Source organism: Rhineura floridana, chromosome 1 (assembly GCF_030035675.1).
Source record: "Rhineura floridana isolate rRhiFlo1 chromosome 1, rRhiFlo1.hap2, whole genome shotgun sequence".
In the NCBI taxonomy this organism is placed as follows: domain Eukaryota; kingdom Metazoa; phylum Chordata; class Lepidosauria; order Squamata; family Rhineuridae; genus Rhineura; species Rhineura floridana.
In genome coordinates, this window is record NC_084480.1 from 26,958,672 (window position 1) to 26,976,021 (window position 17,350).

At 40.5% G+C, this 17,350-nt stretch overlaps 1 protein-coding gene across 2 annotated transcripts in view; it reads left to right on the forward strand.

The window, feature by feature from the left end:
- Nucleotides 1-17,350, forward strand: part of WDR70 (WD repeat domain 70) — a 157,150-nt gene that overhangs the window by 83,762 nt on the left and 56,038 nt on the right. For both annotated transcript variants that reach the window (XM_061616604.1, XM_061616613.1), the window contains one exon: nucleotides 10,161-10,260. In XM_061616604.1, coding sequence (XP_061472588.1) covers nucleotides 10,161-10,260 — 100 coding nt within the window. The remainder of the gene's footprint in view (nucleotides 1-10,160; nucleotides 10,261-17,350) is intronic.

A 17,350-nucleotide genomic window follows, 5' to 3' on the forward strand; every position in this document is an offset into this window, starting at 1 on the left:
GTCAAAACTTTAGGTACCCCTAACTGACTGTGTTCGAGAACAGTTAGTCATGGAATCCAACACAGGGGAGGTGATCCTGGACTTTATCTTACCTGAAGCCCAGGACATGGTACAAGATGTAAGCAGTGAACCAATTGGGAACAGTGACCTTGGTACTACCAAATATATGTAATACTTGGTACTATCACATGTACATATGTGGACAATTGCCAAGAAAGGCCAGCACAGTCACTTTGACTTCAGAAGAGGTAGTATCTTTAAAAATATGGTGGAATTGGGGAAAAGGAAGTTGAAACAGAAAGTCAATAGGGTTAAATCTCTCTTGGGACTATTCAAAACCACAATAATAGAAGCTTACTAGACTGTATTCCACAGATCAGGATATGTACCATCAGGGCCAACAGTATGTCACAGTGGTTAACAAGCAGAGTCAAGGCAGCTATTGGAAGCAAGAAGGGTTCTTTCAGAAAATAGAAGTCTTGTCCAAATGAGGAGAACAAAAAGGAACACAAACTTTGGCAAAAGAAATGCAAGCTCACAATAAGAGATGCAAAATGAATTTGAAGAGCACATGGCTAAAAACATTAAGAACAATAACAAAAAAACCTGATCTAGCAAAAAGTTGTCTAAGTTGTCATAATATCAGCCTTCATATATGAGAATTGGAAAGTGGCCAATGTAACAGGAATTTTTTAAAAAGGGATCTGGGTGAGTCCTGGAAATTACAGACCAGTTAGCTTAACATCTGTTCTGGGGGAAATGATGTAAAGCATTATTCAGAATAGAATTACCAAGTATATAGAAGAACAGATCTTGCTGAAGAAGAACCAGCATGGCTTCCACAAGGTTAAGTCCTATCTAACATTTTAGATTTCTTTTGAAGATGTCAATAAGCATTTGGATAGGTTGATCCAGTAGAGAATATATACAGTAGTGCCCCACTCATACGGCAGGTTCTGTTCCAGGCCCCCGCCGAAAAGCAAAAACCACTGGAAAGTGGGGCCCTACTCAGCTGTAGTGCGGAGCTCCCCACCCTACAGCGGATCACGTGATCGGCTGTAGCGTGGGGAGCTCCAGCCACTGTGCTTCTGCTGACAGCGATCAACTGGAGCGTGCGAGCTCTCTGCGCTCCAGCTGATCGCACGCTCCAGCTGATCAGCTGGAGTGCAGAGAGCTGCAGCCACCACACTTCAGCTGATCATGTGCTACAGCTGATCAGCTGGAGCACGGGGATCTCTCGCGCTACAGCTGATCCCTGTCACTGAAGCCAGGAATGATTCTGTGGAAGCAGAACTCCTTGTAACAAAAACTTTTCTCCCAAGAGCTCAAGGCACATGAATTAGCTGCTGTCTTTGGGACCTTCTCTGCAAACAGCTTGAAGGTGACACGCCCAAGGGACTTGCCATGATGGTGGGAATAAGTGAAGTAAAGGAGGAGGGAAGCAGCGGTGCGGCAACAACAGGCAGCACCAGCGGCAATGGCTCTGTAGTACTAACCACGGTGCAGCAGAGCTCTTATGTTCTTAAGATGCTTAGTGAGAGAGAGACCCAAGAGAAACCTGTTCTGTTGCATCCAAAGTTTAACTATGGAGTTTGCTCTGACAAGAGGCCACCAACTTGGATGGCTTTAAAAGAGCATTAAACAAATTCATGGGGGATACAGCTATCAATGGCTACTAGCCATGATGGCTGTACTCTACCGCCATGGTTGGAGGCAGTATGCTTCCGAATACCAGTTGCTAGAAACTGCGGGAGGGAAACGTGCTGTTGTGCTTAGGTCCTGCTTGCAGGCTTTTCATAGGCATCGGCTGGCCCCTATGAGAACAGGATGCTGGCTAGATGGGCAATTGGCCTGATCCGGCAGGCTCTTCCTGTGTTCTTATCCTACATCTTTTTAAGGCATGTCTGTCCCAACCATAGAGGCAAATTAAGCAACTGCCTGGGGTTCCAAAATTCCAGGGGTGCCTACTTCAGCTATATATACATGTCTTGGAGAGAGAGCTGTTTAGGTTGCACCAAAGCTGCTTAGTAGTTTATAAACTGAGCAATCTGCCCTGCATTCCGGGAGATGTGACTGAGCTACTTCTGCTCTCCATTGCCCACATAGCATAGGCACAGTTGCCATAGAAGTAAGTAAAGAAGTGATGGTCATAACCTAAGGAAAATAAAACAGTAGTATCTTGGTCACCTCTTGAACTGTGTATGTAATGTTGTTACATTATTCAGGACGTAGTATGATAGAGAGGGAAGAGGACATTTTTTACATATCCGCTTAAGATAAGAAAAAGGCATGGGTTGGCCCTGCTTTGAGAGGACCCACCTTAGAGTTTAAAAATGTAGACTGATGTGATTCTAAGAGAATACACAGAGCATGACAGTGTTTAACACCAACCCAAACAGGGGCATGTTTGTAAAATAGCATATAAATAAATTAGCTCAGATCTCTGCTACATAGAATCTCAAGAACTGAGAATAATGATTTTGGCGTTTGGACTGTTGATACTAGTTTTGGGTTCACACTTTTTGTTTTTTCATACAATAATGAGAAACATTCCCTGAGAACAGAGGCGGCATGTTCAGTATAGATTCCAGATTTTGCTGCAAACAGTGGCCTATAAAGGTTGATGCTTCAAAATAACAGCTCTAAAGATATTTTGACCATGTTATAGGGCTTGTGTTTTGTTTTAATAACACTTTAAAATGTATTTTAAGTTGTGTGTCTCATATTACTAGAACTGTGTTACAACTAACGTACACTAGTATGAACCTAACCAAAAGGCAAGCAAGTAGAGAAACTAGCTTTACATTACAGAGGCTGAAATGGTATGGCTTGACCGGTTTCTTTCCTGAACATTGATTTAGAGCAAGTATGGTGAGCTTATGGCCCTCCAGATATTGCTGGACTACAGGTCCCATCATCTCTGACCATTGGCCATGCTGGCTGGGGTTGATGAGAATTGTAATCGTACAGCATCTGCACAGCCACAGATTCCCCATCCCTGATTTAGAACATCAATCAGTGTTTTTTCCCCATTCACTTTTTGTGGAGAAAAAGGAAGATATGTTTTATCCACTATCTCATTCAGTTTGCACATCAATGAAAGGACCAACTCATTCCACGTATCTTCTCACCTGCTCTAGTCAACATTTGAAGCCTTGCTCAAGTTTCTCCTGCCTTCAGAAAGGCAACAGCGCCTAGAATCATAGAATAGTAGGGTCGGAAAGGGCCTATAAGGCCATCAAGTCCAGCCCCCTGCGCAATGCAGGAATCCAAATCAAAGCATTCCCAACAGATGGCTGTCCAGCTGCCTCTTGAACGCCTCCAGTTACATGTCCATGTCCTGCACCCTGGGACGATCGAAAAGAGATCTCAGCCCTCCTCTATGTGACAACCTTTCATGTACTTGAAGAGTGCTATCATATCTCCCCTCAGTCTTCTTTTCTCCAGGCTAAACATGCCCAGCCTCTTCAGTCATGGCACTGCATTTACAGACTTCCCTCCCAAATGATTGCCTTTCAGTGGCCAGCGAAAACCTGGATCTTTGGGAAGACTTTTGGACGTTGACAGTAGTCTGCTTTTATTATTATGCTGCTTTCTAATGTTTTATTGTAATTTTTTTTGTTCCTTTATTTGTAAACTGCCTTGGGGTTCTTCAAGATCAGTAGTATGGATTATGAAATGGAGTCTAATAAGAAAAGAGTTTCCACTCACAGGGATCCTGTTAAAGGAAAGATGGCTCTATGGGTCATTGCGGTGTTTCTGTGTGTTCCTTTCATCATTTACCTAGTCAATATAAACAAGTGAGACCTGCCAGAAATGGTTGCACTGTTCAGTGTTCCAGCTCACCAGCCATGCCTTCTTTTGGGATACTCCATTCCATTCAATTTCTTCCCCATTCAGCATTCTGTGGCCATTGAGCCTACACAGATCTCATTGTACTATTTTAGGGGAGACTGCCCCCAGGTTTTTTCTAAAGTTTTTTCTACTTCTGCAAACCTTGGGGTTCCCCTGATACCTCTGTTGTTTCTCAGTAAGCCTGAGTTGATGAGAGAGAGATAAAATAGTGGTCACATACACACATAACACTGTGTGCACACATTTGATTCAGCTGGAAAGTGATGAACATTCTTTTTTTATATTTACCTTCTGTTTGGGGGCTGCAATGTTGTATGTACAGATTATGATGATGATTACTGTTACTACTACTACAGTGTCTATTGCTGATGCATTTATTCACCTTTCCTCTGAGGAGCTCGAGGTGGCATACATGGTTCTCCCTGCTTCATTTTATCCTCATAGCAACACTGTGAGGTAGGTTAGGCTGAGAGGCAGTGACTGGCCCAAGGTCACCTAGTAAGCTTCTTGGCTGAGTGGGGATTTGAACCCTGGTCTCCCAGGTCCTACCAATACACCACACTGGGTCTCAGCGTGATGAGTAAAACTATGTATGACTTTATATACAACATGGCATTATAAAATGTGATACTGTAAACTTTTATATTGTAAACTTTTCAAAAATAAAGAAATAAAAGTAGTGGTATCCCAGAACAGGTAGACAAGGATCTTGCTAGAGACATAATTATTTCTGCTGGAAAATGATTTTTTCCTGAATGCTCATATTCTGCTTATGCATGTCATCAAAATTACAGTAGCCTGAACAAAACTGTTTCTTGTGTAACTATACCTTTATGCTTCCCCTCTTTTGTTAAATATAACAAAACAGAAAAATGGCAAGCACTTTTCCCCATGATGTTGCTACTACATAAAGCTTGTTTTCAGCAGATGTTGATACTAGGCAGAGAGGTGGAAAGATGGAGCATTTTCCAGCTGTCTTTTATTTAACATATGACTGGTAGTGATGCTGTGCAGACTGAAACCAGATACATCCATGGAACAATTGTTTTTCTAGAACCAAGTTATTTCCCCCCCTAGAGGTATAGAGTTAAATGTAGTGGTGGGTGTAGCCCATGTATGTGTAGCCCATGTATGCTTTAAATAGAGCACAGAGTTAGGCTCACGTTGGAGGTTCAGAGGCCACCCCTAGTTTGCTAAAGCCAGAAATAAATGAGCACGGTCCTTGGTTCAGCAAGAAGGAAGGAAGACTGTACAGCTCTGCTTGGAGAATTGAGCTGCATGGGAATTGGAGGCTGCAATCAATCAACTCCTTTTGCCCAGTTCCCTTAAGCCAGGAGTGAAGAACCTCAGTCCTAGGGATAAATGCAGCTCTCCAGGCTCTCCATTTCGCCCTTAGAGTTATCCCCAGGCCACAGCCCTCACTAGCCTTGCTTCTCCCTCTGCCTGGCTGGAATGTGCCCTTGTAATGTAATAATGCCTCTTCCTTGTCTGGATGGAAGATAGAGACGGGTGTGGCAGTGTGTGAAAAAACTGGGGTAATGTAAAAGATAAAATTTACATTCATTCCTTCCCATCTTTGCCTCTGGCCCCACCCACCAGTGGCATGTGGTCCTCAGAAGGTTGTCCAGAAGGGAATGTGACCTTCAGGCTGAAAAGGGTTCCCCACCCCTGCCTTAAGTCTAGGGGAGGCCTCCTCATAAACAGCCAGCAAATAAAGCCTACTCATGAACCTATGAAGCAGGCAGAGATGCACATGGCTCAAGAGCCACCTATAGAAAGAGGAAAGAACTTCATGGTTCTCCTCAGTCAGGGAAATAGGCAAAATCTGTGAGAGGAGATGGAACAAGGTGTGAACAATCCCTTTCCCTCTGGCTGAGGCCGACAAGCCCCAAGATGTGTCACAACCCCCTAGCGTAGCGCGCCTAACTTTGTGCTAGATTGTGGTTATGTATAATGTAGATGCCTGATCATAGCTGTCCACAACTTGAAATACGATCTCGCACAAAGTATAAGTCCATAAAAGTGGTGAATGACCCACTGACACCAAATGTCTTCATTCTGCTTAAACAGTCTAGGAGTCAGCTAGTGGTATACTGGCATGATATTCAAGTATTTTGCTTACTTATTTATTGCTCTCAGTTTTCCATTTCCATATCATTTTCAAAGTAATAAATTGCATCAGTTAAAAACTGGGACTGTTGAGGTGGAAAATCTGCACGCACAGAAGTCTTTACAGTAGAGAGTGGGATATAAAGGAGCTCAAGAAATGAGGTGAATACAAATAATTATTTACATAGAACCATTGCAAATGTTTCCAACTTCCTTAACCTTGATTTAAGAATTGAGAGGGCCCTTGGGATAGCGCGTTCCTTTTCTCCTCCCCTCTCATGCTGTTTCCCCTGTTGATCTCTTTTCTAACAGGAATAAGGTTATGCTTTATTTCTGCACTAATGTTAAACCAAAGTTAATTCTAATTAGTAAACACTCTTAACCAGGATTTGTAATGAATGTGAACTGCCAGTTTCAAATCCTAGTTAGGAATGAATCCTTCTAGTGTTAACCATGGATGCCTATGCAAAATTGCTAACCATGATGAGCGGTAAGGGGAATTTGTGTCTACAAGGTGAGGAAGTCAGCAATCCTGTGGTCCAGCAACCCATAACTGTAGTTAAGGAGCGGGGAGCATTGCACCTAGGGTTGCCAGGTTATTGGCCTGAGACTGATCCTGTATCTTTAGGAGAAGAGAAAGTCAGCCAAGTGCAGATGTTCTTGCAACTCTGTAATGGGAAAAATCACAAGGTGGAATTCTTCCTCCTCCCTCCACAACTTTTAAAGATACAGAAGACCTCTTGGTAGCCAGGACCGGCTGACCTTCTCTTCTCCTAAAGATACAGGATCAGTCTCAGGCCATGGACCTGGCAACCCTAATTGCATCTGTCTTAGCTCTAAGCAATGCTTTGATGTGGTGCAGCAGTTTAAGATTCTACTTATCACTGGGTAGGACAATATTGGTGATGAGCTTGCTATATTGTTACATGTATTATGGATTATGTGTTAAACTAATCTGTGCTTGCCCAGTGTTGAAACACCCTTGTGAAACAATTGGATTTTATATAAAGTATTAAAACTATAACATATAATAAATCAAGTGAAAGGTTAATTTGGGGATTAAAAACATAATTTACAGAGGGAATTGTGAGAACTTGTGTGTGGACATTTTGTATGTAGAATGCAAAAATAAAAGAAGGCCAGTTGAATGTTTTGCAGATGCTTTGTTTTTATTAATGATATTTATTGTTTCATGTGGGCCAATTAGCATTATCATTTTCAGATATAGAAGCTTTACAAGACAGCCAAATGTTTTACATAGAATTTCATTTTTAAAATTGCACAGATGATATTTCGCATTGCTGTTTAGAGAGCATTTTCCCAGAAAATAATTTTGGCTGCTTAACTATCAAAAGTTAGCCATTTTTACTTGATGTGAATTTGCAAAAATTGCAAAATGGTGGATTTGTGAGGCAATATTAATTTTTTCTTGTCTCTTTTAAGGATGCCTTGCTCGTCAGCTGGTGATTATCTATCTATCTATCTATCTATCTATCTATCTATCTATCTATCTATCTATCTATCTATAGATATAGATATAGATATAGATATAGATATAGATATAGATAGATAGATAGATAGATAGATAGATAGAGATAGATAGATAGATAGATAGATAGATAGATAGATAGATAGATAGATAGATAGATAGATAGATAGATAGATAGATAGATAGATACAGAGATATAGATATAGATATAGAGATAGATATAGAGATAGATAGATAGATATAGAGATAGATAGATAGATATAGAGATAGATAGATAGATAGATAGATAGATAGATAGATAGATAGATAGATAGATAGATAGATATAGATAGATAGATAGATAGATAGATAGATATAGATAGATATAGATAGATATAGATAGATAGATAGATAGATAGATAGATATATCTTTCCTTGATTGTTGTTATACCTCATTTAGTATGTTTGCTAGAATATGTGTATTTTAATCCGTGTGTTTTCTTCTTTCTTGTTTGCACATCACATTAAACTGTAGTTAAATAAACTGCAGTTCATTGTGAAGGCTGTGAACAATAAATTAAGGTTTCATGTGAATGTTGGTGTATGATGCTGAAATCATATTCATTTCATTTCTCTCCTCCTCCTGCTGCACTGCTGGAGGCCATGGTCTGGTTTAGCTTTATGTCTGAACTCAGGCTCATTATTTGTTTCTCTTCAATCATACCCTGAGTATTATCCAGTGTTTGTTCTTGGCTTACTGCTCATATTTCTTTGCAAAGAAACAAACCATGAGCTTGGATTCGGATGTAATGCTAAACCCAACCATGGCTTGTTCCTGGTAGGGCGGCAGCCGCAGGAACAAGAAAGGAGTGAATCACTCACATTTTCAGTGGCTGCATTTTCACATTAAACCAGTAGTGGAGAATTTTTTCAGCATGGCAGGCTGGATCCAGAGATAACCAGGAGCTTAAAGTGGGCTCCTGACTCTTCCTTTGTTGAAGCAAGGCACACTCCCAACTGCCCATCAGTTGATGGCAGAAGGAGCTCATCTTACTCAAAGAGGAGGAAGCAGTTTCCATTCAATGGAAACTGCTTCTCCCAGCACTGGGCATTTAAGCCACCCCTCGCGGCTTTTCTCCATCTCAACATTGCCAGTGGAAAGGAGAAGTGCAGGAAGGCTTGCAAAGCATAGGGCTAGCAACACCCCTTGCTCTGTGGTTCCCAAGCTTGAGAACCCTGCACAAGGTATATTACAGATGGGTTGTCCCACCCACATGTCAGAGTGGGCCTACAGGGTGAGGCCTGGAGCAAAAACGGTTCCCATCCCTGCATTTACAGCTTCACACATTGTAATTAGTAATCTTGTGCAATCATTCATTTTAATTTATCATGTTTGAATCCCACACAGTGAGATTAGGCTGAAATATATCATTTCCCCATGGGTACCTGGTGGGTTTCAAGGCTGAATTCAAGTCTTTCCAGTCCATGTCCAGAGTTCTATCCACAGTAGTACAATGATTTGTTTCCTATTTCATTACTTCGTTACAAGGCTTCCCAGTACCCAATATACCATTAGCCTTGTTAACTTTGCTCATTGATCAACTTCAGAAAATCATACCTTAGCTTAATTTAGCTGAGATGTGAACAAGTTGTGTGCTCATAGAGAAAATAATTCCAGAAGTCTTCCATTAAGTATAGTTTCCCAAACCTGTTACACTTAACAAATGGATACTAATCCATAGTTTGAAGTTTAAATGTCCTGGCTTGTTCCAAAGCTGTTCACCATAGTTTCCCAGTTCAGATGAGATGGGAAACTAGTTAATAGAAGACTTCTTAGTTTGTTTGCTCCCACTGCAAAGGAATAAGTGGAAGGGCTGCACATGCAGCCAGAAGGCTTGTTCATGTCATAAGTACTAATTAATAAGCCAAGATACAATCGACTGAACTCTCCCAATAACTCAGTTTGAGTGTTCAGGGTTATTCTTAGATAAAATAAAATTTCAAAGACCTTTCTCAAAGACAGATATAGGGAAATGAGTTTGTAAATGAATAGCTCACCTTTTAATAAGTGAAACTTATTGTTGGAAATATATTTTAGTCCTGCTAGAACATAATTTTTCAAGACATAAGAAATATTCCCAAAGTTGCATTTTGCTGTAGCCAAATGTCATTCAAACTCAAAAAATATTTATTCTAAATCTTTAACCCAGGCCTTTTGGCAGTTCTTGGTTTGGCATATGAAGTTTTCCCAGCTTTCCTTGCTTTCAAGATACATCGAAAAGACAGATGATATATTTTGTCATCTTAAATCTTATAAACCTGCTGTAGGAAGGATGGGAATGCTGTCTCTTGATAAAAAAGTGTTTTTGTAGCTTAGTCATACATATTTGCCTTTAACTCACATAAAAGGGAGTGATACACGGGTATTAATATTACTTGGTTGCATTATTGTTTTTTTCTGGACTGTAAAACTAAATATTTGGAAATGTTACAACTTCTTTGCCTCCCAAATTCACTTAAGCTGTTAAAAGTACATAAAAGGTGTTGAGTAAGAATAGACGGACATCAGCCGTGGCTTTGCTTGCCCCTCCACCCCAGATTTTAAAATTGCTGTGTTGTTTTTTAATCCGACAAAAGCAAGAAAGGACATTTGCTGTTCTAAGGGAACCGAGTGTGTACAGTCTAAAAGTAGCAAAGCTTTTTAATATTTTATTTTCTTCACAAACAGGTTCATACCAAGTTTCACTGCAGGCAGGCACATGCTCCAGGCAGTGACACTTCATGCTTGACATTTTCCTATGACGGTACAGTACTTGCCAGTCGGGGAGGTAAGTGACCATATTTCCTTCCATGTATAGTGCTGGGTACAAGCTGGGTTAAAGTTCCTGCTGAACTCCTAGAGCAGAATTTGGTGGTGGTTTCAGATGTTGGTGGGACCTCTCCACATGGGTCCTTGTCCCCCATTGCCTATTTACTTGCCCTTTCCCCCAGGTCCAATCCATACAACTACCAAGAGCAAAAGGGCAAGGCAAGTATAGGATGCTGCTCCATCTTCTCAATCTTGCCACTGATTGCATGCTAAGAAAGGGCAGGTAACCAAGAGGACAAAGTCCAGGAGGGTCATCAGTGGGACCTCTCCAGTTCTGACCTCTGATGCTGGTCCTGGCAGAATTGCATGTTTTCAGAAACACACCAAAGCAACAGACCCCCTTGTCAAATTCATCCTCCCCACTCTCATGTATATTTCAACTTATCTCGTATCCTGATGTCGTTATGGTGAACATTTTCACAGCAACATAGCATTGGCTGATGTGGGTCAGGGAAATGCTCATTGAAATGTCATCAGGATGTGAGCAAAGCTGAACTACTTGTTATGGAGTGGGGCATGGTAGTCAACATTGGGCTGCCATTTTCAGCAGCAATTCTCTGTTTCTGATAACTAATACTTCACCTATGTTCTGGTGTAATAATAAGTATTTGGTGCTGGTGCCTGTGAGACTAATCAGATCTCCATATAATTTAAAGATGTGCACATAATTCATCATGAAGGTAGCATTTGCCAAACTAATTGGCTTTTGTAGACATCCTATCAAATTTTGCATTTCTAGTTTCTATGGAATTGTGACTGCTTCCTTTTACCTCCGTTGATTATTTCTCCCCCACCCCCCGGAGATGCAACCCTCAACTAACCCCAGAATGTCACAGGTAGCCTGGTGGCTCTTCATAAATAAATTCACTAATAGGCAAAAAAACCCTTGCAGTTTAAGAACATTACCTATAGCCAAGAGATATTTCTATCAAACTTTAAAAAGCAGGGAAATTGGACAGCAATAGTGAATGCACCAGGGAGCTGGAGACCTGACCTCCTCTCTGAGATATTGGACTGCCCTACAAATGTGTCAAAATGCAAACACCATTTGGGTTGGTCAGTCTAATTTTACATCAAACTGCAGTTTCAGATTCAACTGCTAATGCACCCAAAATAGAAATAGAACATAACCTCCAGTTTGAAACACAAAAGGCTGTCTTCACTATCATATGACATTGACCAATAAAAAGGCTTTGAAATTAATAAAAATAAATTTGACACAGATTTCTAGGTTGACTAATGAAAAAAATATAATTTTCTAGGTTATATTCTCTGTAAAAATTAGTAACACAAGAAAGAAGCAAGTAAGAACACCAACAAACATACAAAAAATGTATCTTTGGAGATGGCAGGTGTTGCCCCCTATCACCATATGCTCAGAGGCACATGTTACCAAATGCTTCCAAGCTACACAGGAAGTGGATTGGACTGTGAAAGACCAACCCAAATTGTGTTTGCATTTTGACAAATTTGTAGGACAGTCCAATATTTCAGAGAGGAGGTCAGGTCTCCTGCTCCCCTGGTGCATTCACTACAGCTGCCCAATTTCCCTGCTTTTTAAAGTTTGATAAAAATATCTGTTGGCTATAGGTAACGTTATTAAACAGCAAGGAAGTTTTGCCTGTTAGTGAATCTCTCTGCTTTTTAATCCGGGAGGTAAGAAATGGGATCTTATGCGAGTTTGCTGAGAATTGATTGATCATTTGCATGCTTATTGAGTTCAATGGGATTTATTCTCCTGCAATCTTGCTTAGGATAGGTGAAACTGACCAGAGGGGGATGGGGAAGAGTGTAGGAGGAAGGCAGGGGGAGGGGAGGAGGGGGAGGGGAGGAAGAGGGCAGGCTTGATAATTTGCATGCTTATTGAGTTCAGTGGGATTTACTCCCATACAATCATGCTTAGGATAAGTGAAACTGACCATGGGGAGTAGGAGAAGGAGGGAGGACTGAAGTGGGGAGGGGCGGAAGAAGAAGAAAGAGGGGAGGAGAGGAGAAAGGGAGAGGGGAGGGGAAAGAAATTTATCAGGAGAGCTTTAAACTGACTCCTAAGGGGGAGAGAGATGTAAACTTGTGCACCGTAAGAGGAACTGAGGGAATGGCTGTAATGGGGCCCAGTAATAATCTTCATAAAAATGTAGGAAGGAAGCCAGGCCATAAATCATATGGTCTTCGATGTCTGTATACTAATGCCCAGAGTATGGGAAACAAACAGGAAGAACTTCGAACTCTCAATACAAGAGAGTAAATATGACTTTAGGTATAACTGAAACTTTGTGTGATGACTCACATGACTGGAATACAGCAATTGAAGGATATAACTTGTAAAAGAACAGAAGGAATAGAAAGGGAGGCGGAGTCATGCTACATGCTAAAAATATATATCCCTGCACAGAAATACAGGAGAATGAGTTTGGCATCTCCACTGAGAGTATCTGGATTAAAATAAATGGGGCAAGGAATAAAGGAACTTGTTAGTTGGAGTCTACTATCGACCACCCAATCAAAGAGAAGACAAAGATGAAACATTTGCAAACCAAATTGCCAGTGTTTCAAGGAGGCATGATGTAGTAGTAATTTGTTGTTGTTGTTATGTGCCTTCAAGTCGATTACGACTTATGGCGACCCTATGAATCAGCGATCTCCAACAGCATCTCTCGTGAACCACCCTGTTCAGATCTTGTAAGTTCAGGTCTGTGGCTTCCTTTATGGAATCAATTCATCTTGTTTGGCCTTCCTTTTTCTACTCCCTTCTATTTTTCCCAGCATTATTGTCTTCTCTAGTGAATCATGTCTTCTCTTTATGTGTCCAAAGTATGATAACCTCAGATTCATCATTTTAGCTTCTAATGGTAGTTCTGGTTTCATTTGTTCTAACACCCAATTATTTGTCTTTTTTGCAGTCCATGGTATGCGCAAAGCTTTCCTCCAACACCACATTTCATATTAGTTGATTTTACTCTTATCTGCTCTTTTCACTGTCCAACTTTCACATCCATACATAGAGATCGGGAATACCATGGTCTGAATGATCCTGACTTTAGTGTTCAGTGATACATCTTTGCATTTGAGGACCTTTTCTTGTTCTCTCACAGCTGCCCTCCCCAGTCCTAGCCTTCTAATTTCTTGACTATTGTCTCCATTTTGGTTAATGGCTGTGTCAAAGTATTGATCATCCTTGACAAGTTCAGTGTCCTCATTGTCAACTTTAAAGTTACACAAATCTTCTGTTGACGTTACTTTAGTCTTTTTGACGTTCAGCTGTAGTCCTGCTTTTATACTTTCCTCTTTAACTTTCATCAGCATTCGTTTTAAATCATTACTGGTTTCTGCTAGTAGTATGGTATCGTCTGCATATCTTAAATTATTGATAATTTAATTGTTGATATTTCTCCCTCCAATTTTCGCACCTCCTTCATCTTGGTCCAATCTCTCTTTCAGTATGATACGTTCTGCGTATAGATTAAATAAATAGGGTGATAAAATACACCCCTGTCTCACATCCTTTCCGATTGGGAACCAATCGGTTTCTCCATATTCTGTCCTTACAGTAGCCTCTTGTGCAGAGTATAGGTTGCTTATCAGGACAATCAGATGCGGTGGCACCCCCATTTCTTTTAAGCATTCCATAGTTTTTCATGATCTACACAGTCAAAAGGTTTGCTGTACAGGGTGATTTTCTTCTGAAATTCCTTGGTCTGTTCCAACATCCAACGTATGTTTGTGATATGATCTCTGGTGCCTCTTTCCTTTCTAACTCCAGATTCAGTCTCAGTAGCTTGTAGCCACTCTGTTGGTATGCCATCTGTTCCTGGTGATTTGTTTCTTCCAAGTATTTTAAGAGCAGCTTTCACCTCACATTCTAAAATTTCTGTTTCTTCATCATACGGTTCCTCCATGAATGAATCTCTCATTCTGGCATCTCTTTTATAGAGTTCTTCAGTGTATTGCTTCCATCTTCCTTTTATTTCATCTTGGTCAGTCAGTGTGTTCCCCTGTTGATTACTCAACATCCCTACTTGTGGGTTAAATTTCCCTTTCATTTCTCTAATCTTTCGGAATAGGGCCCTTGTTCTTCCCTTTTTGTTGTCCCCTTCTATTTCTGTACAATAACTATTGTAATAGTTCTCTTTGTCCCTACATACTAGTCGCTGTATTGCTGCATTTAGGGTTATGACCGTGTTTCTACTTCCTTTTGCTTTTGCTTTCCTTCTTTCTTTAACCATTTGAAGAGTTTCTTCAGTCATCAATTGAAGTCTTTCTTGTTAACTAGAGGTATTGTCTTTTTCCATTCTTCCCTGATAATGTCTCTGACTTCACTCCATAGTTCTTCCGGTTCTCTGTCGACCAAGTTTAAAGCCTCAAACCTGTTCCTTATTTGATCTTTATATTCTTCTGGGATGTTATTTAAATTGTATTTTGGCCTTATGATTGCTTTGTTGGTCTTCTTTAGCTTTACTCTGATTTTCGATATGACCAGTTCATGATCTGTACCGCAGTCTGCTCCTGGTCTTGTTTTCGCAGAAAGTATGGAACTTCTCCATCATCTGCTACCAATTATATAATCAATTTGATTCCTATATTGACCATTTGGTGATGTCCACGTGTACAGTCGTCTTTTAGGTTGCTCAAAAAATGTGTTCTCAAGAAACAAATTATTGGCCTCACAGAATTCAATAAGTCTCTTGTTTCATTTCTGTCTCCTAAGCCCCATTTCCCCACAATTCCTATTTCTTCTCTGTTCCCTACTTTTTCAATCCAATCCCCCATGATTATCAGCACATCTTGTTTTGGTGTGTGATCAATTTCTTCCTGTACTTCTGCGTAAAATCTCTCCAATTCCTCTTCTTCTGTGTTTGCCATCGGAGCATAGATGATGGTTATGTTGATAGGTTTCCCATTTAATCTCATTGATATCACTCGCTCAGACCTTGCGTTGTAGCTCCTAATTGCTCTTGCTACATCACTTCTCACTATTAAAGCAACCCCATTTTTTCTTAATTTCTCATTTCCTGCATAAAATATTTTGTAGTTGCCTGATTGGAAATGTCCCATTCCCGTCCATTTTAGTTCGCTCACATCAAGTATTGTAATGTTGATGCATTCCATTTCTTGCTTGACAATTTCTAACTTTCCCTGGTTCATTCGTCTCACATTCCATGTTCCTACTGTGTGCGTCATACGACTCCAGACTCTCCTTTCGCATCTGTGTGCATCAGCCTCTGGGCTTCCTTTCGGCTTTGACCCAGCTGCGTCATTAGTCCCAGCTCTACTCATACTTGTCCTTTGTTCTTCCCCGGTAGCTCAGTGAGTGCCTTCTGACCTGGGGGTCTCATCTTCCAGCACTATCTCGTGTTGCATTTTGGATACTCTGTTCATAGGGTTTTCATGGTAAGAGATATTCGGAAGTGGTTTACCATTGCCTTCCTCTGAGTTTGGATGCATCTTAGTCTGGTGTTTCAGCTTTGACCATTTCCTATTCCCCTCACAGAGCTACACTCCCCAGAAGAGGGGCTAACTCTTAAACCACTCTGCCCACTGGAGCTCTATCAGGGGAATAGAAGTCTCCTAACAATTCTCAGCACCCTTCACAAACTACTCTTCCCAAGATTCTTTGGGGGAAGCCATGACTGTCTAAAGTGGAATAAAGGTCTGGCGTGGGTGTGGCCACCTGACTGGCCAAGTGAAACAGCTGTGAATCTAGCTTTTAGAAAACTGACAGTTCTTACTGAGCATGCCCAACTGAAGCCAATGTAATAGGCTTCAGTGTTAAAATTCTTAAATTAATTAAAAATCAGCCAGACATTTTTTTAACCTTTAAACTGCAAAAGATGAAGGTCAGAATATGAGGCAAGGTCAGTAATAGCATTACAGGTACTCTGTGAACATGGATGATTTTTAATTAATTTCAATAAATTATGAGACCACTGACAGAAAAAAGTCCAACAGGGTCTGGATTTTTTTTTCTCTTGTTTTACACTTTGAACTCTCAATTTTCTCTGACTGTTTTGTGTATTGCCGTGGAAACTTAGAGGGTTGTTAAGCAAGCGTTTCTGAGTTCAGAACTGTAAGTTTTGTAAGGTTTTCTTTTGAAATGAGCTTATGGGAAGTAGCAGAACGGCATGGGGAGTATTTTCAATTTAACATTGCAAAATGCAAAAAAATCCATGCTGGCTATAGTATACAGCCACTCTCTTGGCTGTATAATTAGGATCTAACCCACATGTCATACTTTGATCTAAAATCATTTCAAAACTGGGTGTTTAATGTGCAAGTTCCAAAGCTGCTTTTAAAAGCACAGTAAATTGGAAAAGACTAATGTGGCTCAGATAGGTTAGTCAATTTTAGTTATCTTAATATATGCTAAAGAATGAGCATTTGTGCTTTATGTAATGTAAGTAATATTCTGGACTTTTACCAGCAAAAGCAGATGTGTAGTTAGCAGTCAGTCTTAGATTAGCGTACTTGCCCAAACACAAGGGATCAAAGAGGAGATCATGTTTGGGGGAATAGGAACTTCCAGTGAAACCCTGATTATATTCCTTGGTCTGCAAAGCAGTTTGCCTGTCGGATATGAGAGAACTGAGACAGGGCTCAGCTGCAGACACAAGGGAAAAGGAACAACAGAAGAATTGCTTATGAGTGTTCCCAGTTTTATGCCCATTGAGAGTAAACTTTAACTTGACAGAAATGCAAGAAAGTGATGCTTAAAGAACCACTTCTGACCCTGAAAATAGGTCCTAAAAAGCATCTTTGGATATGTTTTTTGAAACCAGCAGTAAAAGATGATTCAGAAATTAATGACTAGCTTGATCATAAAAGTTTGACTGAATTAATCTTGAGAGGTGTCCTGTCTTTCTGCTGACATGATAAAAATTATGCAGTTAACATGACTTGTTGCCTTGCATCAACATAGTTGTGACTATGATTGTTTATATTTGGACTGTGATGCAGCAAACTATGCAGATGACCAACTCTCAGTGGCCTCACATCACGGTATCATCCAAACATGGGGCTTGTGGTTAGGTTCTCTCCTCACTAACTATAAGCTG